General features: G+C 42.2%; 1 protein-coding gene across 2 annotated transcripts in view; it reads left to right on the top strand.

The window, feature by feature from the left end:
- LOC143773521 (protein shisa-like-1a) overlaps nt 1-17,076 on the top strand; it is a 32,994-nt gene extending 15,918 nt beyond the window's left edge. For both annotated transcript variants that reach the window (XM_077260939.1, XM_077260938.1), the window contains exons 3-4: nt 8,920-9,133; nt 14,235-17,076. In XM_077260939.1, coding sequence (XP_077117054.1) covers nt 8,920-9,133; nt 14,235-14,499 — 479 coding nt within the window. In that variant the 3' untranslated portion in view covers nt 14,500-17,076. The remainder of the gene's footprint in view (nt 1-8,919; nt 9,134-14,234) is intronic.
- Nucleotides 17,077-26,946: the final 9,870 nt, after the last annotated feature.

Genomic DNA, 26,946 nt, shown 5'->3' with positions numbered 1-26,946 from the left:
ACGAGATCGCTAACCAGGATGCTGCAACGTCACGGATTGTTGTCGTTCTCTTGGCAAAGTTGCTGAGTGTGACGGTACCTTTAGTGATCTTCAATGTGAGTTGTCCTTATCCTTACATTACTGTCTTTACTGGCTTTTCTGCTGTCACCTTTGTAAGCTAATCATAAAACATCTTCCCCAACCTGTTACCAGGTTCTTCCTATTAATTAACGTAAATACAAAATGGAATAAACAGAAACCACTAAACAAAGAAATAAATAAAATCACCTTTTACTAACTGAATGCTTAAAAATTCATTACCAATAAAGGTATACAATAAAGTTCCAATAAATTCCAATGCAAACATATAAATAATATTGGCAAGCACCATATGGACCAGTTCCCTATAGGAGCACTTAGAATAGCACGGAGTGCATGCGCTGCATTACGTGGCACTTGAGGTTCGGGGTGTGTATATATATATATATATGTATATATATATATATATATATATATATATATATATACACATGGCAGGACTGCAACAAGGTCACACCTCCCCTTGAGAAAGCATAGCATGAAACGCGCGTCGGGGCAGCTGTGGTGCACTCATCAAAATCCTCCCTTGTCATGGGTAAGCACTACATTATATACTGAGCAGCATATGGCACTTTATGTCACTGTCACTTTGTTTCTATCACTATTGTATATACTCTTTTGCCTAGTTCTAAGTGCTCCTATAGGAACTGGTCTATATTGTGCTTGCCAATATCACTTACCGTATATATTTTGCATTGCCTTATTAGACCTTTACTGTATTCCTTTATTGATGATAATGTATACATTTTTGAACATTTATTTAATAAAAGTTAATTTTATTTTTCTTCCTTTGGTGGTTTATGTTGACTCCAATTGTTTGCCTTGGTCTTCAGGTCTATTAATGTTATGGGAGTACTGTACTATTTATTTGGTATATTTACTTAAGGGGGACTATGTACCATTAGGGTACTGTCACACAGTGAAATTTTCATCGCTACGACGGCACGATTCGTGACGTTCTAGCGATATCGTTACGATATCGCTGTGTCTGACACGCTACTGCGATCAGACATCACGCTGAGAATCGTACGTCGTAGCAGATCGTTTGGAACTTTCTTTCGTCGCTTGATCACCCGCTGACATCGCTGGATCGTTGTGTGTGACACCGATCCAGCGATGTGTTCGCTTGTAACCAGGGTAAACATCCGGTAACTAAGCGCAGGGCCGCGCTTAGTAACCCGATGTTTACCCTGGTTACCAGCGTAAATGTAAAAAAAACAAACAGTACATACTCACATTCCGGTGTCTGTCCCCCGGCGTCTCAGGTTCTCTGCACTGTGAGCGCCTGCCGGCCGGAAAGCACAGCACAGCGGTGACGTCACCGCTCTGCTTTCCGGCTATGGTGCTTACACAGTGCAGAGAAGCACAGCGCCGGGGGACAGACACCGGAATGTAAGTATGTACTGTTTGTTTTTTTTACGTTTACGCTGGTAACCAGGGTAAACATCGGGTTACTAAGCGCGGCCCTGCGCTTAGTAACCCGATGTTTACCCTGGTTACCCGGGGACTTCGGCATCGCTCCAGCGCCGTAATTGCAAAGTGTGACCGCAGTCTACGACGCTGGAGCGATAATCATACGACCCTGCGACGTCACGGATCGTGCCGTCGTAGCAATGAAAATGGCACTGTGTGACGGTACCCTTAGTCCCCAGCCTGGATTGATAATGTGTTTTTTGAAGATTTTTGTACTGATATGGATAGACAAGTAGATACAGTAGAAGTGGATGTAAAGTATACAGATTGGTTATCATAGAAACATACCCAAAGCCACATGTGATAAAACTTATTCTGCTGAAAACTTAAAAACTTAAAAAGACCAACATTTTACATTAAATTGCATACGATTCCTTAATAGCCATGATTGGGGTTTAACAATGGGAGGGCATTCATTTCAGATTAATTTCCACTCCAACAGCAGTGATTATTGTAAACTGAGAACAGTCACTACAGATCATTTATTGTAGTAATTATCTCCGGATGAGATCCAAATGAGCCTGATTGTGCTAAGATTGTTGGCATGTAAACCCTCCCTAGTGATGGTGGATATTGACAAGTCTCTATGGAGTGTCTCGGATATTTCCGTAATGGTGACTAAATAATATAAATATACCAATATTATTTAATTATTATTTCTTTATATCTATTCTAATGATTTTCTCTTTCGAAATGGCACTGGAAATCTGCATGTATTTTATATTCAGATTATAAATGAGAATATAATTTTCTACTTTCCACCATGCAGTTTTGGTGAGCCAGTCACATTCATTTAAAGATGATGAGAAAAATGCCCTAGTCTTGATCTCAAATTAGCTTAAATGTAATACTTGATAACAGAGCAGTAATTGTGATATTCATGAGTCTATCTGTGGATCACGGTTCAGGCATGGGGATTTTCTACATGGTGACACTGAGTTGGAGGAACTGCTGCAGGTCATTGGGATACGATGGGATTAAGGGCCACATGTAATGACAGCAAATCCGTAATTATTAGGAATAGAGCACCGGTAATGATAATGTGTGCTTTAGCATTTCTTACATATATCTGGATTGGCTGCTATGTGGACCTGTTGGACGAGTTTCAAGCAATTGGAGTAGTCTAGTAGCTGGATGGAAATTTACATCAGAGACTAATTTCTTCTTGAAAACAATCTATGCAGAAACATTGCATTTTAACTTTATCTAAGTATGTGTGTAATTGCAATTTACATTATTGTGGAAACACAGGGTCAGTGGGTGCTCTCATCTGCTGGCTCGGCTGTCTTTAGAAAGACTGCATGGACCAGGGCTCATACGACTTAACGCCCGCTCTCCCTTTTTGAGGGCAGAACACTACTCAGATAACACAGGGTGTGGGTAAAACAGTGTGGCAATGATTTATTTAACCACCAACAGGCAATAATATATAGAACAGTCCCAGCAAATACCCAAGATGGTGCAAATTACAGAGTCTCACCCTTCCACTGCTTCCAGGGCTGACTACCCCCACCAGTGGCACCCTGCTTTTGGTGGGCCCCCGCAGAGAGGAGGTAATGACAAGCTTAGGAAGCTAACTGAGAGCAGTGAGGTATGTGGCCAGGTGACCTTATTGTCCCAACCTGGATTCTTCGTGTCTGAGGGTTCAGTGATGGACAATGAAGCAGTTCTGTGTTCTTCCAGCTGGGACCGTGGTCCCAAAGCTGACATTCTGTAGAGTGTTTGGATCTCTGGATCTCTTGGCTGTCTGGATGACTGGATGTATACCTGTATATGGAGGTATCTGTTACAGAGGCACATATATCCTCTTTTTATAGTTAACAACTGTCCTTCAAGCCAGCATCCAGAGGTAAAGGTGAAGAATGGTGATGAGATCAACTCGCATTGTTTGATAATGTAATCTATTTGCATAGTTTTTTAATCCTCTGTTCTGCAAGTCAACAAGCTAGCTGGCATGGACAATGTGTAATCAACATATCAGCAAACATCCTTGTCAAATTATCCTGTGTCTCCATTATCCAGGATAACAGCACAAGATGTTACAAGGAGCGTCAACTTACAAGTCAATATTACAGGCTTATACAAACAAAAGTCTGTTTTTCTTGACCAACATAAAGAAACACATACATTCAAAAGTCAACATATAGATAACAGTCTATTTCTCCTGGCTTACTGGCTTATTCCCCCTGACGAAGGCAGATTGCCCAAACGCGTGTCGGGGTGGACGCCATCCAGGAGAGGGAACCTTCTCTGCCATAAGTACATTCATTACAACTAGTGATATTCACTACTTTTTGTACACCACCAGCTGATGTACTTACTATGCGGTAGTGATAACATTTCCTACCACCACACTCCCATGCCATCCTCCAGTACTGTGATTATATGTACTTACATCTTGGACTAGTAGAGATACTTATTACAGCCATTTTGCACAAGCACTTTACAGCTACTTCTACTACCTCAATTAAATCTTCAAATGCATGACAGATTTATTTCTATCTAACTACATAACTCTTAGTACTGTGATTTACTAGTCACCAAAGTACATTTTCTCTTGCTCCTTCTTGACTACTATCTTTTGTATATCTGGATGTGCAGCCCTGTTTTTAACATAGTTTTTTTAATCATTCTATTTATATTGTTTTATGTTCAATTGTTGTCACCTGATGTAATTTAATAAAATCAATACTTATTCACTACATATTTTGTATATGGACTTTATGGTCGCGTTTTCCTCCATTTCTCTCTTCAGTATAATTGGAGCTGTAACCTAACACCTCACTGTGATGGCAATTCCTCTTGCTTTGACCAAGATGGATTTGAGCTATTGCTAGGGATGGTGAGGTCAGGAGGCAAGAAGAGGGTAAAAAGTAGTCAAAAGTGGAGAAAAATGCAGAATTCTCTGATAAGATATATTACAACATTTTGAATATTTGCCTGTACTATTGATTTATGCAAAGTTTGCTGAAATTATAGTAATCATTTAAAACAATTTGACAAATATGTTATAATCTTAGAAACAGAATGGGGAAAAAATAAACATTTTAACAAATTTAGGAAACCTATTTTAAAAAAGTGATTGAAAGAGAGCTGGCGTTTAGCACTCTCATCTACTGGCCACATCTCTCACAACCTGCCATACCTCCACATTACTTTGATGGTCATGGCCAGGGCCAGACTGGGACTAAAATTCAGCCCTGGAATTTGAGGTTACACAGGCCCACTTGTCGCATGGTGACTGTATAATATCTTTGTAAGAAGAGAATGTCCAGCTTCACCGAATCCGTAAAAAAGAGTTTTCTTTATTCACAAACTTTAAACATAGAGGATACAGACTTCAGCACGAACCATATGGGTAAGAATCTCAATGCGTTTCTGGAGACTAAGCTCCCTTAATCATGGTCATGCATAATAATAATAATAATTTTATTTATATAGCGCCAACATATTCCGCAGCGCTTTACAAATTATAGAGGGGATTTGTACAGACAATAGACATTACAGCATAACAGAAATCACAGTTCAAAATAGATACCAGGAGGAATGAGGGCCCTGCTCGCAAGCTTACAATCTATGAGGAAAAGGGGAGACACGAGAGGTGGATGGTAACAATTGCATGGCACTATAACAAGGAAAATGAACCATTATGCCATGACCAGGGCTGGACTGGCCATCGGGCAGTTCTGGCAAATGATTCTTCCCAGAACACAATTGATTGCTTAAGATAACGTGGTGTAAGGGTAAGTTCACACTGGGAGTTTTTGCTGTTTTTTTTCCGCACCAAAACCTGAATGCTTGGCAAGAAAGAAGCTGCAACAAAAAACAGGTTTTGGTCCGTTTTTTTTGCTGCATTTTTGGTGCGATACTTTTCAATGGGTGAAAATTGCTGAAAAATCCCTGAAAGAAGTAACACGCTCTATGTCCAAAAAAAACATGCAAAGCACAAAATACTGATGACAAGAAAACCAAGATGTGTGCATGAGTTTTCTGAAATCTCATAGACATAGTTTGTACTGTAAAATGCAGCTGAAAATTAGCATGAAAAAGCATAAAAAAGCAGCAAAAAATGCCCAGCGTGAACATAGGCTACAACCTTGTGTCCCACTGCTTGTCAATGGGGGACTCCTATTAGTCAAAAACTTGTGCAAGTAATGATGACAATAAGTTCTATATATGCTGACTACTGTCATGATGGAGCAATATTTTTTGTTTCTAAAGATTAAGAGCTAGAGTTGTATTAGAAACAACCTAGAAATGCATGTTTATTGACAGAATAGTGGGTGGATTGGGTAAATGACATCTGAATTTAGGACATATTTGAAAAAGATTTCCAGGATTAACAAAACCCGGGCAAGTGCTGGAGCCCTGAGCAGGCGGAGGGGCCCACTCGCTGTTGGGACACCGGCGCACTATGGGAGCCCAGGACCAGTACCCGCAAGTGGGCCCCCCACTTGCTCAGGGTCTCGATACTTGCAATGCTTACCTTTCCCCGTTCCTGTGCTGCAGTGTCTTCCACGTCCTCTGACTCTGACATTTCAGGTCAGAGGGGGCGTGATTATGTCACGTCTGTGCGCCCTCTGCCTGAACAGTCCAGAGCAGAAAAGCGGCCAGCGAGGAGAAGTATTTCATTTTTTTATGTTTGAAGCATCATATGAGGCTCATCATATACTGGAGCATCATATGAGGCCCATTATATATGGAGCTTTATATGGGACCCAGCATGTACTGGAGCATCAAAGGGGGCCAACTATATATGGAGCATCATATGGGGCCCATCACATACTGGAGCATCATATGGGGGCCATTATATATGGAGCATCATATGGGGACCATTATATATGGAGCATCATATGGGGGCCATTATATATGGAGCATCATATGGGGCCCATCATATACTGGAGCATCATTTGGTGCCCATTATATATGGAGTATCATATGGAGCCCATTAAATATGGAGCATCATATGGAGCCAATCGTATACTGGAGCACTATTTGGGGCCCATCATATACTGTATGGAGTATTATATAGGGCTCATTATGTATGGATCAATATATGGGGTCTATTATTCTGTATGGAGCATTATATGGGGTCCATTATATTGTATGGAGCATTATATGGGGCTTATTATACTGTATAGAACACTATATGTGGCTCAATATACTATGTGGAGCATTATATGGGGTTCAGTATACTGTATGGAGCATTATATGGGGTCCATTATTCTGTATGAAGCAATATATGGGGCTCATTATTCTGTATGGAGCATTATATGGGGTCCATTATATTGTATGGAGCATTATATGGGATCTATTATATTGTATGGAGCATTATATGGGGCTGATTATACTGTATGGAGTATTATATGGGGCACATTATTCTATATTAAGCTTTGTATGGGGCTCATTGTTCTGTATGGAGCATAATATCTGGGCCATTATATTGTACGAAGCATTATATGTGGCTCATTATACTGAATGGAGCATTATACGGGGCTCATTATACCATGTGTAGCATTATATGGGGCACATTATTCTCTATGGAGCATGAAATGGGGTCCATTATATTGTATGGATCACTATATGGGGTCCATTATGTTGTATGGAGCACTGTATGGTGCTCATTATACTGTTTGGAGCAATATATGGGGCTCATTATTCTGTATGGAGCACTATGTGGTGCCCATACTACTATATAGAGGACTATACTGTCTGGTTTCTGAGCTATAGATATCACTTATGTAATGTAGAAAGTAAGTGAAATCTTTGGCATTGTACTATACCTATATTTCTCCGTGTCTGTGTATCATGTGGCATGCGTTACAGGGGTCCACTGAGACTCTTTTTCCCGGGGCCCACGAAAACCTGGAGCTGGCCCTGCTCACACATTATAACCGCACTTCCCAACCCTCTAACGGGGTTGTCTTTGATTTAAATTGCAGGGAGTATAAAAATAAGAATTACTAACCCATTAAAATCCCCCAACAACTCTGCTTTAGTGGTCTCCTTTAGTCCTGCAGTGATAACGCTGTGTCCATTATTGAGGTAATTGCTGCAGACAATCACTGGTCTCAGCGGTGATACTTACAAGTGATTGCTGAGGTCTATGATTGGCTGCAGTGGAAATGTGAATAATGGATGTGACATCATTGCATATTATCAACAGGAACCACCGGAATGGAGGGAGTGGAGTGCAGGAGGAATTACCAGGTGATTGTTGGTTAGTTTTTGCACCATTTCCTGTTTCTAGGAAATATAATCCCCAAAAAATCTTTTAAAAAAATACAGTAGAAATGATCTCTACATAGTGCAGAAATGCTACTGGCAACATTCAAAGTCCCATTTCAGCTTCTTTTTTTTTTTAATTTTACCAATCCGTTAGATTTCAAGGTGGCTCAGTGGTTAGCACTGTTACTTTGCAGCGCTGGGGTCCTGGGTACAAATCCCACCAAGGACAACATCTGCAAGGAGTTTGTATGTTCTCCCCGTGTTTGCGTGGGTTTCCTCTGGGTTCTCCAGTTTCCTCCCACACTCCAAAGACATACTGATAGGGAATTTAGATTGTGACCCCAATGGGGCAGTGATGATAATGTCTGCAAAGTGCTGTGGAACTAATGGCGCTATATGGGTAAAATACTACTAACATCATTAATATATGTACGGTACATGCATTAAAATACTTCTGGTTGCCGTCTTCTCCCGTTTCCAGCACTGTTCCAGTTTTCTCCTGTGTCATGTGACTGCACTTTCGGCTAACCAACTCACACCGTGGTCTGTTAGTTACTCTCTTATTGTAAGTCTACGGATGCAACGGTCTGATTCTCATAGACTTACATTGAGAAAGTGACTTCCGGTCACACAGAAGAGGCTGTAGAGAGCCGGTTAGTCATAGCTGCAGGCACATGGTGCAGGACAGGACCGGAGCGGCGCTGGAACTGGCAGTGACTGGTATTTTACTGCATCCACTCTACATATCTGATAACAAAATTAAAAAACATAAACAAAAATACTGGAGTTTTACATTCAAATTTCTTCCTAAAAGTCTAACACATATTTTAAGCAATATGTAATTCAGCTAATAGCATTTTTTTAAAGGCTTTGCTATATTTGTAGCATCATAAAAAAAATGCAGCACTTATTTTCACAGTAAATGAAAAAATGGCAGGGGGCACTAGACGAGATATAAAATAAATAAGATACAACATTGATGGGTAGATAGATGGATCCCCATTAAATGCTATCTCTACAATTAGTATAAGAAGTTGTGACCTTTACTAAAGGCCAAATCAATGACAGAAGACCAATATAATGATGGTGGGTCTTAATTAAGAATATTGGAGTAATAACCAGTCTTCATCTGTCTTCTAGCTTCGACTGTTAATGTGCGGACTTGTGAGGGTTATCCTGGGCAAGGTGACGTTTACCATTCAGGATTTTACTGTCCGCGATTAAGTGACTCTCAAGAACACCTGTACTGCTGCTGGCCGGGAAACGAATCCTTGAAGTACTGCTGTAACCAAGAAGAGTTTGAGTCCGTGATGAAAGTCAACCTGTCAGAGAAGCTTGCCACGTATATCTCTAGGTATGGCCAGAATACAGAATACAGCCATGACGTTCTGGGGTGATTGTAAAGTAACTATAGTATACTGTATGTGTATGTGTATATACATAATCAGATAACTGGAGTCAAAAGAACTGTTAAGGTAAAAAGGTATAGTATTTATTTAATAAACATCTTATAACAAAATCACAAGAAACTTTTTTTGTGTACACAATTACAAAAAAGGGGTTAACTCCCTATGCAAAGGATCCATGTAAAAATACCCCACTCCCACACTAATGTAGTCAATCCGAGGTTCAAGTTCGCACAATTGTATATGCTCATATGCAAAATCATCACCACTACTTTTGCTAGTATAGACAGGCATAAAAAAAGTTACAGGATTGAACCTCACCCATAATGGTCGTAGTGTGGATGTGGCGTCACCAGTTATTGTGCAATTTATAACTTAATGTCAATATATAAATAAGTACCATTGGCAAGTGCCATAAGAAGTTCCATTATTAGAATAACATTTAGAATACATTAGCCAAATACAGTCTATACACTCAATGTATGACACCTATGATTAGGTGTGAGTAGGTCCCATCCATGCTGGATGACATAAAGTGTATACCACTTATAGAGAGTAACCCGTAATAGGAGAATACGAGAACCAACCTGAGGTACACGTGGACAGAGAAGACCCCTACGCGCGTTTCGCTCTACGCTTCTTCGGGGGGCGGGTGTCATACATTGAGTGTATAGACTGTATTTGGCTAGTGCATTCTAAATGTTGTCCTAATAATGGAACTTCTTATGGCACTTGCCAATGGTACTTATTTGTATATTGACATTAAGTTATAAATTGCACAATGCACTCTGCACTTTATTATATTTATCTTTGCCTATACACTCTGATATAACTTGATTACCCTGTGGAGTTTCAGCCATTCTTATTCACACATATATATCCCACTGATTATAGTGGTGGATATATGCCTGCGATAATCCCTCTGACTAGGGTTGAGCAAAACGGATCGGACAAATTCAAAAATCGCCGACTTTCGGCAAAGTCGGGTTTCATGAAACCCGACCCGATCCTAGTGTGGGATCGGCCATGAGGTCGCCGATCTGCGCGCAAAAGTCGCGTTTCATATGACGCTTTCCGCTCCATTTTTCAGCCAATGAAGGAGGACGTAGAGTGTGGGCAGCGTGATGACATAGGTCTCGGTCCCCACCATCTTAGAAAAGGGCATGACAGTGATTGGCTTGCTTTCTGCGGCGTCACAGGGGCTATAAAGGGGAGTGCACGCTGACCGCCATCTTACTTCTGCCGATCTTAGCATAGGGAGAGGTTGCTGCAGCTTCATCAGAAGAAGGGATATAGTTAGGGACGGAAGATTAACCCCCAAACTGCTTGTGCTGTAGCGATTTCCACTGTCCAACACCACCTTTTTTTTCAGGGACAGTGGAGGCTATATTTTTGTGTATCAGCTCTGTAGCTTATTAGGCTGCCTTATAAGGCTCCCTGATAGCTGCATTGCTGTTTGCACGCTGCTGTGCAAACCAACTGCTTTTTTAAAAGCAAAAATCCTGTTGCTCCTTTCTGCACAGTTATCTTGTTTATTTGTCCACACTTTTGTGTGCAGCAGTCCTTTTTATTGCTGCCATACTTGTCCTGAGATCATTGTAGGGAGATTGAAATTGTACTACAGTCCTTGTATTTTTTCATATATCTTCCAGCCACTTTCTGCCACTTACATTGTGTTGTTTTATACACTGGGCCTGAGTTTTGGTTCAGTCTCCCCCCCAAAAAAGTGAGATTAAAATTCTCACAAAGTGGATATACTTCAGTCCTGTTAGTTTGTCGTATATCAGCCAGCCACTTTCTGCCACTTACATTGTGTTGTATTAGGCCAGTCTCACACGTCCAGATAATTCCGGTACCGGAAAAATTGGTACCAGAGTTATCCGTGTCCGTGTGTCCGTGTGCTCACGTGGCACATCAGTGTGGCACACGTGCGGCAGCCGTGTGCCGCCCGTGTGCCGACTGAGGACCACACGGACCGTGCAGGAGACAGCGCTAGAGTTAAGCGCTGTCCCCTCTGTGTGTGGTGCTGAAGCCGGCATTCATTCCTTCTCCCCAGCAGCGTTAGCTGAAGAGAAGGAATAAAAAATCAAGGTGTTTTTTTTTGTGTGTGTTTAAAATAAAGTTCGTGGTCACCTCCCGCCTCCCACCCCCTGTGCGCCCGCCCGCCCGCTGGCATTAAAATACTCACCCAGCTCCCACGATGCTTCCTCTCAGCCCTGGCAGCTTGTCCTGTGTGAGCGATCACGTGATACCGCTCATTACAGTGATGAATATGCGGCTCCACCCCTATGGGACCACAAACTTTATTTTAAACACAAAAAAAAACCCAAAAACCTTGATTTTTCATTCCTTCTCTCCAGCGAACGCTGCTGGGGAGAAGAAATGAATGCCGGCTTCAGCACCACACGCAGGGGGGACAGCGCTTAACTCTAGCGCTGTCTCCTGCACGGTCCGTGTGGTCCTCGGTCGGCACACGGACAGCACACGGACGGCACACGGACGGCATCCGTGTGCGGTGCGTGTTGACATGCACCCATTGACTTTAATGGGTCTGTGTGATCTGTGCGCTCACACGAACACTGACATGTCTCCGTGTTTTGCACTCAGACACACTGTCCGCGAAAAATCACTGACATCTGCAGAGACACATTGATTTTAATGTGTCTACGTGTGTCAGTGTCTCCGGTACGTGAGAAAACTGTCACCACACGTACCGGAGCCACTGATGTGTGAAACAGGCCTTATGCACAGGGCCTGAGTTTTGGTTCAGTCTCCCCCCAAAAAAAGGGAGATTTAAATTCTCAACAAGTTTATATACACCTTCTACCTTGTTTTACAGTACCATATAACGGTTGTTATTTTGGTTAGATTTTCCAAAAAATGAGGAAGTCTGGCGCAAGCACCCGTGCAAGTGCCGTTTGCCTGGACAGGTGGGTGGGCCCACTCTTGGGCGACGGCACTGGCACGGGGTCTCTCATAGTACAATGAAGTGTCTCTGGCGGTGGTGGTGCACAACCAACGTCAGACACACCGTCGTAATATGAGGGGCCCTGTGCCAGTACCACCGCCCACGAGAGAGTGTTCCCCCCTAGCTCGAACAGTGCTCTACCACTTGCAATACTTACCTCTCCCTGCTCCACCACTGTGTAGTCTGTGCTGTTAAATCCTTCAATGGCACTGCCAATACAAATTTGTTGAAATGATAGATGACAGTTAAAATATACAGGGGCCCTGGCCTCCATTTAGACCAGTTAATACTTTGCGCCTACTACCACTGTCTGCTACTCAGCAGAGGAGCCCTCCCCTGTACCTAGCTATGCCACCTGTTTATTTATGAACAATTTTTTGGCAGACATTTAGCCTACTTTATTATTTGGGCCTACTGACTGTGTCTGCCACTCATTACAGTTGTCCTCCACTGAACAAAGCAATGCCGCCTGTTTAGTTCTGTTACCACATTTGAACTGCATTTAGCCCACTTTATTCTTTGGGCCTATATCTGTGTTTCCTCCTCATCCTGCCCATTGCCCAGCCACTGCTAGATGAGTCTGCTGGTACATTGACCCAGACCACTACATTCCCCTTGCACTCTACACAGCCAGAATCTGACCCTGCTGAAAGTCAGGTTCCCCTTCCCGCATACTATACCACCTTACACGGGGACAAAGAGGAAGGTGCAGATGAAAGTGCAGGTTCCTTCATCAGGTGGGGGGGGGCATACTGGTTGGCGACGTCACTAACACAGGGCCCCTCATAGTATGCAAAAGTGTCTATGCCAGTGGGAGGCGCCACCCGCTGTCAAACACACCGCCGTACTATGAGTGGTCCTGTGCCAGTGCCAACGAGTGGGCTTCCCCTGCTTGCTCAGGATCACAGCACTTGCAAAGTTGAAATACTTACCTCTCCCTGCTCCACCACCGCGCCGTATTCCGCGTTTCCTGGGCCCACGAAAATCTTGAGCCAGCCCTACCCCCCCACAACTTTAGCCAAATGACCCCCAGTTTTCTAACTATTATTATAAAGTAAATTAAGATTGACAAGCTTAAGTAACAAGAATTGATGTTTTTGGCATTAAAATGGGTACTGTAGGTGTTTTCCTGTCCTCCGCTCACTGCCGACTTTGCTTCCCCATTGACTTGCATTGGGTTTCGTGTTTCAGTCGGCCCCCGACTTTTCGCAATAATCGGCCGATTTCACCTGACCCGACTTTTGACAAAGTCGGGTTTCGCGAAACCCGACTCGATCCGAAAAAAAGTAAAAGTCGCTCAACTCTACCTCTGACTACTTATGGTATTTTTGATGTGCTCTCATTGCATACAGCTGTGTGCATACCATTACGTATATATTACAATTAGTACTGGCTGTTTTGTATATCAATCTTATTCGGTCCTTCCTTGGCATGTACGTGGTACTTGTGTGTCGTCCCCCATGTTATTTGTTGAGTCATTATATTTATCTATATGACTTTGTTGTTTTTAAACGGAAATTACCTGTTCGGAATAAAGACTGTATTTTTTAATTAAGCTGTAGCGTCATTCTCTTTTGGTTATTTTCCTCTGAGTGCAGCCTGATGTAGACATAGAGACTCTGAATTGTACGATGTACGATCATTTCTCACACAATCAGAGCTATTAGATTTAGCAATACAGCAGCGCTGAAAAGCTGCCCTCACCCACACCAGGCTCAATGTGTACATTGTCTATTGTCAGTGAGCTGCTTATCGCAGAAGGGGCAGAGTCAAACTAGCATGCAAATGCTGCTATAGCTACTGTAGTTCAGACAATAATAGTCACCAGGTGATAAAACGTTCAGTGTAAGTAAACAACAGCACACAGCCTGACATGTGACACACCGTTGAGATCAGTGTTTTAACCCCTGCCTCACGCTGTCCCCAGATTACACCATCAGTATTTATCATCTGATGATCCATTAATGTGAGACATGAAACAAGAACAGCAAGTTAACATGTTGTATTGTATAGATGACACAGAACCGTGATCAGACATATTTACATCTGAGGTCAACTGACTTTTCTTGTCATTTTCCTAGGAGCCCTCTTCCTCTTCTTGGCATTGGCTTCTATGGACTCTTAATCCTTTCCTTGATGATTGTAGACTTCATCTATTACTACAGACTCAATAAGACAGCTTTCCACAACATGTTGAGTCACACGTGGATTGGGAAGCATCTAATCCTTCCTATATTCCAGAGAAGCCTGGGAAATGATATTCAGCAAAGGAACAAAGGTGCAACAGCAAGAATGACAGCAGATGCCAGACATGACGAGCACAGACCTTTAGAAGGCAATGTGTGAGGAAGATGCGGGGGCGGATTCACAATGGATGACTGAGAAATATTGCTCCGCTCACTATAAAGGATATATTTATTTCTCGATATGACAATCAGCAGCCTTATGAGGACAATATTTCCATTTATTCTGCCACACTGGGCTAGTGGATGTACACCTGTCAGATGAATGTAGAGATTAATCTGCTCTAAGAATGTACGACATACGTGTTTAGCCAACAGTGCTGAACGGCACAGCGTTCTAACGTCCACCCGCTTGCTCAACACTAAGCTGAAATACTTTACATTAGTTAGTGCTAAGAAATTGCATAATTGATGTTTTTGTATTGCATCAATTATGCATTTCCTCCTCTACATAGCACAGTATTAACAAACAGGGTAAGGTAGGGCGCATTGTTTAATTCTTTTGTGCTTTAAAATTCTGCTTTGTAAAGGACCAAAGCATAAAAAGTGTAAAAAATCATAGTGAAATACATCAAACTATAATGGCGAGGGGTCATTACAGCGATGTGATAAGGGGGCTGCATACACTTTTACTAGATATCTCCTGTACTCTGTTGGTAAAATATAGAGGAGACCACAATGAGTTCACATAAACTATTTAAAAGAGTTTTATGCAGCCACTACAGGCTATTTACAGTGTAACCTATTTAGCCTATTATAAGTGGCTCTGTTGTCAGGTTATGTAATGTGAACAGCATCAATTATTAAACAGATTTCTAAAATCCATGTCCAAATGGCTGTATAATCCCACTATGAAAATGAGCATATTAAGAGTCCAGCTATAAAATAGCTCAAAAGTCCAAATGTCTTCAGTTTTCATCCACCCAACCTGATTGACAGCTGCAGCTTGTACTGAGCAGTGTGAGATCTCAGCATTGAGGAGAAACACTGAGGAGCTGTAAATCCCATTAGGTGGATGGATATTCAGCAGCAGAAGAGGAGGGACACTGAGGAGCTGTCAATCACAATAAGTGGATGGATATTCAGCAGCAGAAGGGGAGGGACACTGAGGAGTTGTCAATCACAATAAGTGGATGGATTTTCAGCAGCAGCAGAGTAGGGAGACTGACGAGCTGTCAATCACACTGGGTGGATGGATATTCAGCAGCAGAAGAGGAGGGACACTGAGGAGCTGTCATCCACACTAGGTGGATGGATATTCAGCAGCAGAAAAGGAGGGACACTGAGGAGCTGTAAATCACATTAGGTGGATGGATATTCAGCAGCAGAAGAGGAGGGACACTGAGGAGCTGTCAGTCACACTAGGTGGATGGAGATTCAGCAGCAGCAGCAGAGGAGGGACACTGAGGAGCTGTCATCCACACTAGGTGGATGGATATTCAGCAGCAGAAGAGGAGGGACACTGAGGAACTGTGAATCAAACTAGGTAGATGGATATTCAGCAGAAGAAGAGGAGGGACACTGAGGAGCTGTCAATCACACTAGGTGGATGGATATTCAGAAGCAGAAGAGAAGGGACACTGAGGAGTTGTCAATCACAATAAGTGGATGGAGATTCAGCAGCAGCAGAGGAGGGACACTGAGGAGCTGTCAATCACACTGGGTGGATGGAGATTCAGTAGCAGAGGAGGAGAGACACTGAGAAGATGTCAGTTAGTTTGGGTGGATTGTACGGCCATTCTGACAAATAGTTTTTCAAAGTAAGTACATCACAGATCTAGTTAACACTGCAATTTGCAATTTGTATTGAGAAATCTGCCAATAGATCAACTTAAATCTTAAAGTGTTTTATTTATGTTGAATACCCATCATAAAATAATATTTTTACATTCATCTTACATTTTGAAATGTAACATTCCTTTTACAATAATTTGATATTAAGCATTCGTTCAACAATATAGTTTTAGATAACTTGGTAAACTTGAATCTAGCATTTCCGAGCTATCTTTCATAACCCCGTTGGTTATGGTGAATAATGTCAAAACTATCACTTGAATCATGCTGGCCAAATCACAGGTAGCATGAGTCACAGCCTGGCTTCCTAGCTCTAGTCGATAGACAGGTCTCTCCCATGTGTATACATGCGTGGGTTTCCTCCGGGTTCTCCTGTTTCCACCTACACTCCATAGATATACTGATAGTGAAATTATATTGTGAGCACCAATGGGGTCAGTTGTGATAATGTCTGTAAAGTGCTGTGGAAAATAATGGTGATCTATAAGAAAGTAACATAAATAAAATAAATAGTCCAGGACCAGCCCTTCAGGCGATGTTTAATCATTCCTGGGTGCCAATGTTCCCAAACCACAGGCACCAAGAATCGAGTGACAGCTTCCCTTTAAAGGGAATCTGTCAACATAGTTTTGCTATTTAATCGGAGAGCAGCATATTGTAGGAGCAGAGAACCTGATTCCAGGGACGTGTCACTTATTGGGATGTGTGCTGTAACATAGTAAGGGTATGTGTCCACGTTCAGGATTGCATCAGGATTTGGTCAGGATTTTTCATCAGTATTTGAAAGCCAAAACCAGGAGTGGAACAATTAGAGGAAAAGTATAATGGAAACATATGCACCACGTCTGCATTTATCACCCACTCCTGGTTTTGGCTTACAAATACTGATGAAAAATCCTGACCAAATACTGATGCAATCCTGAACGTGGACACATACCCTTACATAGTATTTAAGGTTGAAGGAAGACTTTAAGTCCATCTAGTTCTCCCCATGTAGTTTAAATACAATCAGTGTTTAATCAGCAGGAGATTATGACTGCCTGACTAGGTTGCACATGCAGGCCAGTCAGGCTAATGTGTGTAACTCCGCCCCCACCACTGATTGGCAGATTTCACAGTGTACACAGGAAGCTGTCAATCAGTGCTGTGGCAGCGGTTATGTACAGCTCAGCATTCTGACTATTGTCACGTATACAACAGAGAAAAGAGGGGTTTTATCATAGCTGGAATCAGGGTTTCTGCCTCTACATTAGGGTGCTCTCAGATTACATGGCAAAAAACCTGCTGACACTTTCCATTTAAAGTAAAGGTTACATTTCTAGACACATTTTGAAATATATATATGACTTACAAACTAGGAAACATTGCAATATATTGTTTATTGCCCATCCATTTTGTCCTTTTGGATCAGGGGTTAACAGCAAATAATACCAATAAACATGTGGATACAATTGTCAGGAATAGTAGGGTACTGCTAATGTTGGGAGAAGTCGGTGGCTGATCGCTCCTCTCTGATGCCTTACAGCAGCTCATAATGTCCAGAAGGCGCAATCACTGGGTCATTTTATGGAGGTAGATGCTTTGTAACCTTCTCATAGCTAAATATTTCTCAGCTTAGTGCAAAGCTATTGTGGTGAAAGAGTACAGAAACCTCGTAATGCGATGCATGTCGCCTATTAGTCTAATATCTTATGAATCCAAAGGTAGCGAAATGTGCCCTCAGCAACCTTAATTCTTCTGATCACTCTTAGACAGAACTGCACATTTCTCCGACAAGGCGGCTCATAAAAAAAATTGTATTCCTGAACTTTACTAATTAATTGAAGGATATTTGATATTTATGTTGTTAATGATACGGCACAGCAGGTAAACTGCAGGAATGAGAGCTGAAAATGAAGTAAGCACAGCCCTGGGAGCAATATGCCACTTGCTGCTAAATCATTTACCAATCATCATTCCATGGAAAATATAGGCCTGGAGCCTTGTCCCCAAGTAACTGAGGCAGGGGTACTTCAGAACTGGTAAACATGCCGTTTTGTGATTTCTAGCAATAACCATTAGAAACTAATATATGGATTTAAATATTGATATGGATCATAATAAAATGAAAGAAATTTGTATGAAGTTGTGACAATCTACTTATTAATACATCTTGTGTTTTCAACATAACAAACCCGGTTACTCAAAGTGATGCTGGCATAAAAAGCTTTGAAAAGTCGCAACAAAATGGCAGAACTCAGAGTTCCGCAAAAATGTTGTGACTTTAGGTGTTATGCAAATTGTCTCTTCAGACAGGAAGAGGACTAGAACTCTAGTGCCACCTACTGGAAGTGTCAATCCTAAAAGTCAATATCGACTCCCTAACGAGCCTTGCTACATGACTTAGGATAAAAGCCAAACCAAAATCTCAATTTGCAGACTCTGTGTTTCGGGGTACTGACCCTCGTCAGTGCATAGTGTGAGATCTGGTTTGATTTTAGGTATTTTTACACTAGTTTCGCCCAACCCAGCCAAAAAGGGTGAAGCTAGGATAGGGGCACAGTGGGAGCGTGATACCACAGCTCATCAAATTCATGATGAATTGTAACATTCCTTATGCCGAAATCTTTCACCAGTACCTTACACACACCACTACTCAGATGCTCCTGATTCATTAAGAGCCATGCTCCTCTTGATAAATCAGGAGTGTCTTGACTCCATTGTAGCCCCTCATTGAGACTGGCATAAAAATGGCCAGTCTGGAAGAATCAGGGCCAACATGTTTTAGCGATGATGTGTTATAGAAATGATAATGAGTAATAATATTGGTAATGAAACTATCAGACGGAACAAATTTAAAAAAATCAGACATTACGGAGTAACTATCAAAAGTCATGGCAAAAAAAAACCCTTCTGAACTGGACACATCAACTTGCACTGAGAAAAATTGTACCAGATTTGTCAACGTTCCCAGATAATGATGATATGCTAATAGGACTCCTGGAGAGCCATGGGCAGTCCGAAGCACCTTGTCAGTCATTCTTGCCCATATCCTGCCCTGTTCATTGATTGCCAGGGCTGGCTTCAATTGGGCCCACACTGTCTGGAGTGTAACCTTAGGCATGAACTGATGGGTTGCAGATAGATATCAACAAATCATAACTAACTCATCATAATGAGTTGCACTTCTATGTTAGCATAAATATTCACAAAGAGATATTTGCCATAGACTCCAGGATTAGGTATGAATGAGCAAAAAAGTAGAACTGACAAGATACCATTAAAACTAAATAAATTTTATTTATACATGTATTAGAAAGATATATTATATAAGATACAAATTCAGGAAAAGGTACTAGGTAAGAGGAGGCATGGAAAACTCACATGATAAAATAATTAGCAGCGAGGTAATATGATTATAGATACATAGCACTGAATGTATTGCATCAATTACAGCAGTCTTTTTATATCAAAAATTATTTTGATGATTAGCCACAAAATGGTGTTCAAAATATAAATTTTTGCTACTTTAAGCCATTTGTGACAGAGCCAATTTTGTACTTAATGTTTTGTCGTGACATATTGTTCTTCATGTTAGTGTGCAAAATTTCTTCGATATGACTTGCGTTTATATATGAAAAAAACTGAAATTTTACGAAAATTTTGCAATTTTCAAACTTTTAATTTTTGTGTCCTTAAATCTCAGAGAGTTGTGTCACGGAAAATGATGAATGACATTTCCCACATGTCTACCTTACATCAGCACAATTTTGGAAACATAATGTTCTTTTTGTTATGAAGTTATAAGGGTTAAATGTTGACCAGCGATTTCTAATTTTTCCAAGCAAATTTACAAAACCATTTTTTTAGGGACCACCTCACATTTATAGTGAGTTTGGGGGGTCAATATGACAGAAAATAACCAAAAGTGACACCATAATAAAAACTGCACCCCTCAAGGTGCGCAAAACCACATTCAAGAAGTTTATTAACTCGTCAGGTGCTTCACGAAAACTAAAGCAATGTGGAAGGAAAAAATGAGCATTTTACTTTTTCACAAAAAATGTATTTGGGAACCAAACTTTGTTATTTTCACAAGGGTATGAGGAGAAAATGGACCACAAAATTTGTTGTGCAATTTCTCCTGAGTACGTCAATAACCCATATGTGGGAGAAAGCCACTGTTTGGGCGCATAGCAGGGCTCAGAAGGGAGGGAGCACTGTTTGACTTTTTGAGTGCAAAATTGTCTGGAATCAATGGTGGGCGCTATGTCACGTTTGAAGACTCCCTGATATACCTAAAGAGTGGAAACTCCCCAATTCTAACTCCAACCCTAACACCACCCTAACCCCAACACCACAACCCTAACCCCAACACACCCCTAACCCCAACCCTAACTCAACCCTAACCCTAGCTCTAACTCTAGTCTCAACCCTAACCCTAGCTCTAACCCCAACCCTAACCCTAGCCCAACCCTAAATCTAGCCCAACCCTAACCCTAGCCCAAGCCTAACCCTAGCACCAATCTTAACTCTAGCCCAACCCTAACCCTAGCCTCAACCCTAACCCTAGCTCCAACCCCAACCCTAACACTAGCCACAACCCTAATGGAAAAATGGAAAAAAATACATTTTTTAATTTTATTATTTTTGCCTAACTAAGGGGGTGATAAAGGGGGGGTTTAATTAACATTTTTATATTTTGATCACTGTGATAGGGTCTATCACAGTGATAACAATGAACCAATAGGAAAAATCTCCTATTCTTGCCATGTGGCAGCCGGCAGATCTCAGCGGGCGCACGGCGCATGCGCCGGCCATTTTCTTCCCGGAAGAAGACGCCGAGGGCCGGGGGACAAGACCGGGGGGGTGCAGGAGGTACCGGAGGTACCGGGGGGCCCGGCGGAAGCTATTTCTCTCTGCTCTGATGTGATAGATCATATCAGAGGAGAGAGAAATAAATGGGAAATCTGACTTTTTTTTGCGCTTGCCATTATTCCGTGAATAACGGCGATCGCAACACTGAGGAAGATAAAAACCGACCCGAATCATGTTCTCCGGGGTCTCAGCTACCTCTGGAGAATAACTCAAACTCACTTCAAATGGTTTTGTAAATTTTGTTGGAAAAATTAGAAATCACTGGTCAACTTTTAACCCTTATAATGTCCTAACAAAAAAGATTATGTTTCGAAAATTGTGCTGATGTAAAGTAGACATGTGGGAAATGTTATTTTTTAACTATTTTGTGTGACATATCTTTCTGGTTTAAGGGCATAAAAATTAAAATTTGAAAATTGCTACATTTTACAAATTTTTACCAAATAAATGCAAGTCATATCAAAGAAATCACTACATTTCACTTTCATGAAGTACAGTATGTCACGAGAAAACATGCTCAGCACGGCTGGATTCCATTGAAGCGTTCCAGAGTTATTACCACATAAAGTGACACTGGTCAGGATTGTAAATTTAGCCTAGTCACGAAGGTGAAAACAGGCTTGGGGGTGAAGGAGCTAAACCTGAAAGTATACACTTCAATTGCACCTCAGTTGTTTCAAAATAGTAGCATGTAGAGCCCAAATCATGGACATTCTGTCACTGTCCAAATATTTCTGGACCTAACTGTAATAATGGACACAGTGATAAAAACAGAACGAGAACAAAAATAATTAGAATATTTAGGATTCCAGGACTTCTGACTGGCATCTGACCCAGTCCTCTGATTGGTCTACTGACAAGACTCTCTAAATGACTAGTTAGCCAGACGATGTGACTCGAGTGAAGAACAGTCATCATTGGTGGATAAAAAGGGCCGCAATCAGGGCATTACTGCACTGACTGGCATATGGGGCCTGGTGAGCAGAGGGGGCAGGATGGAGACAGAAGAGGCATGATGGAGACAGATGGGGCAGGATCATGGGACAGGATGGAGACACATGGTGCAGTATCACAGGGCAGTATGGAGACATATGGGACAGGAAGGATATGACAGAGACACATGGTGCAGGATCATGGGAGAGATGGGGCAGGATCATGGGACAAATGGGGCAGGATGGAGACAGATGGGATAGGATGGGACATCAAATGGGGGCAGAATGAATACTCATCAGGGCAGGATGGGAGAACATATGGGGTCAGGATGGTAGAACATATAGCTGGAACTAGAAATGAGACACAAGGGGGCAATATGGGGTATATTGTTACTGTAGGGGCTGATTAAGGGATATTATTAATGCAGTGATATATTTTATTTTTTGAGGATACTGTTTTCAATGGGGGGAGGTCCTGTTACTGTGCAGAGCGACACTGTCGCCTTTTTTTCTTCATCTGTTGTAGTGTAGAAGTTGGGAAAAAATTAAGTAATGTGCTCTGCAAGTGGTGCTCTAGATAACTGTGTTATTTCCTGCAGAGACGAGTCCTGGCTGGAAGAAGTGATGGCGGGCTATGCTGATGAAGATGAAAAGCGAAGATGAAAGACTTCACCTAGAAACGTCACTGGTGAGTGCGTGTATTACATGTACATGCACACTATACACTGTATATTATATATAGAGCTCCTGTGTACAATGTCACCAGTGATCACTGTATTACCTATGCACTGACAGTATGACAGTATATACAGAGCTCCTGTATATAATGTCACCAGTGATCACTGTATTACCTGTACACTGACACTATATACAGAGCTCCTGTGTACAATGTCACTGGTGATCACTGTATTACCTGTACACTATATGCTATTGTGAGGCAGTGACCCCTGTTACAGCTAGGGGGCGCTGTATGTGCTCTGCAGAATGTGCATGGAAGTGTAGTGAGGCCATGAGGGCGTACTACAGACACAGATGTGGCTGTAACTAGAATAATGAAGCAGTGACTGATTAAAAAGCCCTGTAGTAGTGGGGGAGGTGTGTCAGTGTGTTCTTGGAAGCAGACAGGGCAGATGTCTGCAGAGCTCTCTCTGTGTGGAGCAACACAGAGGCTAAAGGAACCAGAGAGACTGACACCCTGCGTCTTGGGCTGTCTTATGTGTACCCGGCTGCACTCCAGAGGATGAAGAGTGCAGTGCGCTGAGTGAGTACAGAGACTTGTTATCGGGTGCGGTCACCCAGGGAAACTGGACAGAGGGAAGTTCGGCCTGTGTATTGACTGCGTCATATAGCCATGCATTATTAATGGACTGTATGAAGAAGCTGAATACTATATTGACTGTGTGAAGTAACACAATAAAAGAACTTTTGTTTGAACTTGTTTTGGGTCACTGCCGTTTTCACTGTGTATGGTCATACCGTTGCATCACACTATATACAGAGGTCCTGTGTTTAATATCACCAGTGATCACTGTATTACCTGTACACTGACAATATACACTATATGCTATATACAGAGCTCCTGTGTATAATAGCACTTAGTATTGTATTTTTTTTATGAATGATCAGTATTGTAGTATTCAGTCACTATGTGGTGGTAATATGTGGTCTGGTCATGGTGCGGTGGCATTTGTCACTTGTATGTGATATTATTGGTCATTTTAAATATTGAAAAATAAATAAAAATATACCTAAATTATATTGGATATTTTAACAAATGTTTAATAGGTTAGAGTAGAGTTGAGCCGGGCCAAAAGAATCTACCTTGTCATGGTGGTGGACTAAAACAAAAGATGCTGGCTATGTATGTGATCTGGTGATGGGAACTGCTAATGTGTAATTGGTGAGGATATGGTACAGAAGTGGACTTTTTCTAAGAGAGGGTGGTGGGACTGTGGACAGTTGTCAAGGTGAAAATATATATCTTTATACTCTTTTTGTACTGCTATACTTTTATACTGTGAAACAATAAGTTTTTCCTATGCTTGCAGATATAACTATTTAAGATGGCTACCAATATTCACCTTTACCCTAGTTTTCGTCTCTGAAGGAAAAAGTATCGTTTCTTCTGAAATTGAAACTTCTGGAATGCGAGGAAAGGAGGATTCGCAAGGACACACCAAGACAAATCAGAAAGGACTGAATATTAGACATATACTGCTTAAACCCCGCCTATTGCATTCCTTTTCCTAGAACAATATAGTGCTGTGTATTTGGAAATAAACGCAGTTGCTGTGACCGTGGCTGACACATATAGTCACACGAGCATGCACTGAGATTGAACCAGCTACCTGTCTGACTCATTCTTACCCGGTACCACATGCTTATAGTCTAATTTGGGATGACTGGTGAATGAGGGTTATTGTCGTGACGATCCCGACACAGTTCGAGGAGTGGAGCCTGGGCGGAGTCTCAAGGGGGCCCCGAAAATTTTGTCAGTATCGGGCCCCCCGGAAATTCCTAGTGGCAGCCCTGTGGCAAGTAACTAGCAAGTAGCAATGGGCTCCATAGCAAAAATTACAAAAACTACAGTTCAATTCCATTACCACCTATTTCAGCAAAAAGTGAATTTAAGATGAAAAAATTTGGGATCGGCTGAGGTCCTCTGAGGCTATTTAAACTGCTAAGTCTTATTGCAGGATTTTTGCCAATTCAACATGAGACACCTCAAAAAAAAATTTTTTTGGTGGGGGGAGGTTGGGAGGGGAAGGTGTGTGAATATTTAAAGGTCTCCTATGCTCTCCAATCCACCAACATTCATCTATGTATGATTAAACTCCCACCCTAACCAGCCCTGGATAACGTAATTCAGTTAAAGGGAATCTGTCAGCTGTTTTGGCCTATATAAGATGTGGCCACTGCTTTTCAGGGCTTATCTACAGCATTCTATAATGCTGTAGATAAGCCCCCGATCCGACCTGCATATTAAGAAAAATACGTTTTACTATACTCACCTACGGGGCGGTCTGGTCCGTTGGGTGTCGCTGGTCCGGTGCCTCCCATCTTCTTGTGATGCCACCCTCTTGCTTGCTTCACAGGCTACCCGGCATCGCGCTCCTGCACAGGCGTACTTATCTGCCCTGTCGAGGGCAGAGCAAAGTACTGCAGTGCGCAGGCGCCGAGAAAGATCAGAGAGGCCCAGTGCCTGCACATGGCAGTGATGTAAATCAAGTGTTTATTTCTGTTAATGTTTATGATTATGGCTTACAGCCAATGAAAACTCAAACGTCATTATCTCAGTAAATTAGAATACTTTATAACACCAGCTTGAAAAAAATGATTTTAAAATCCGAAATGTTGGCCTACTGAAAAGTATCTTCATTAAATGCACTCAATACTTGATTGGGGAACCTTTGACATCAATTACAGCATCAATGCGGCATGGCATGGAGGCGATCAGCCTGTGACACTGCTGAGGAGTCATGGAAGCCCAGGTTGCTTTGATAGCAGCCTTCAGCTCGTCTGCATTGTTGGGTCAGGTGTCTCTCATCTTTCCCTTGACAATACCCCATAGATTCTCTATGAGGTTAAGGCCGGGCGAGTTTGCTGGCCAATCAAGCACAGTGATACTGTTGTTTTTAAACGAGGTATTGGTACTTTTGGCAGTGTGGACAGGTACCAAGTCCTGCTGGAGAATGAAATTTCCATCTCCAAAAAGCTTGTCGGCAGAGGGAAGCATGAAGTGCTCTAAAATTTACGGCTGCTCTGACTTTGGTCTTGATAAAACACAGTGAGATCATCATCATCTCATGCACTTTATGCAGTTAATAGCCCTCTGTGTCTGTACTGCTACATACTTAGGCTGTTAACTGGATCATGCAGCTTTACATGAACACCCGAGCCTTACACTATGGCTGGTCCAAATAACTAAAGCAATTGTTACCATCCACCTCTCGTGTCTCCCCTTTTCCTCATAGATTGTAAGCTTGCGAGCAGGGCCCTCATTCCTCCTGGTATCTATTTTGAACTGTGATTTCTGTTATGCTGTAATGTATATTGTCTGTACAAGTCCCCTCTATAAGGGTACTGTCACACAGTGGCACTTTGATCGCTACGACGGTACGATCCGTGACGTTCCAGCGATATCCATACGATATCGCTGTGTCTGACACGCAGCAGCGATCAGGGACCCTGCTGAGAATCGTACGTCGTAGCAGATCGTTTGGAACTTTATTTCGTCGCTGGATCTCCCGCTGTCATCGCTGGATCGTTGTGTGTGACAGCGATCCAGCGATGCGTTCGCTTGTAACCAGGGTAAACATCGGGTTACTAAGCGCAGGGCCGCGCTTAGTAACCCGATGTTTACCGTGGTTACCAGCGTAAAAGTAAAAAAAACCAAACAGTACATACTCACATTCCAGTGTCTGTCCCCCGGCGTTCTGCTTCTCTGCACTGTGAGCGCCGGCTAGCCGGAAAGCGAGCACAGCGGTGACGTCACCGCTGTGCTTTCCGGCTGGCGCAGACACAGTGGAGAGAAGCAGAACGCCGGGGGACAGACACCGGAATGTGAGTATGTACTGTTTTTTTTTTTTTACTTTTACGCTGGTAACCACGGTAAACATCGGGTTACTAAGCGCGGCCCTGCGCTTAGTAACCCGATGTTTACCCTGGTTACCCGGGGCCTTCGGCATCGTTGGTCGCTGGAGAGCTGTCTGTGTGACAGCTCCCCAGCGACCACACAACCACTTACCAACGATCACGGCCAGGTCGTATCGCTGGTCGTGATCGTTGGTAAATCGTTTAGTGTGACAGTACCCTAAGTTGTAAAGCACTGCGGAATATGTTGGCGCTATATAAATAAAAATTATTATTATTATCATCAGATGACATGGTTACCAAAACCATCACTGATTGTGGAAACTTCACACTAGACCTCAAACAGCTTGGAATGTGGCCTCTCCACTCTTCCT

Source organism: Ranitomeya variabilis, chromosome 5 (assembly GCF_051348905.1).
Source record: "Ranitomeya variabilis isolate aRanVar5 chromosome 5, aRanVar5.hap1, whole genome shotgun sequence".
In the NCBI taxonomy this organism is placed as follows: Eukaryota; Metazoa; Chordata; class Amphibia; order Anura; family Dendrobatidae; genus Ranitomeya; species Ranitomeya variabilis.
This window is presented reverse-complemented; position numbering and strand designations above follow the sequence as displayed.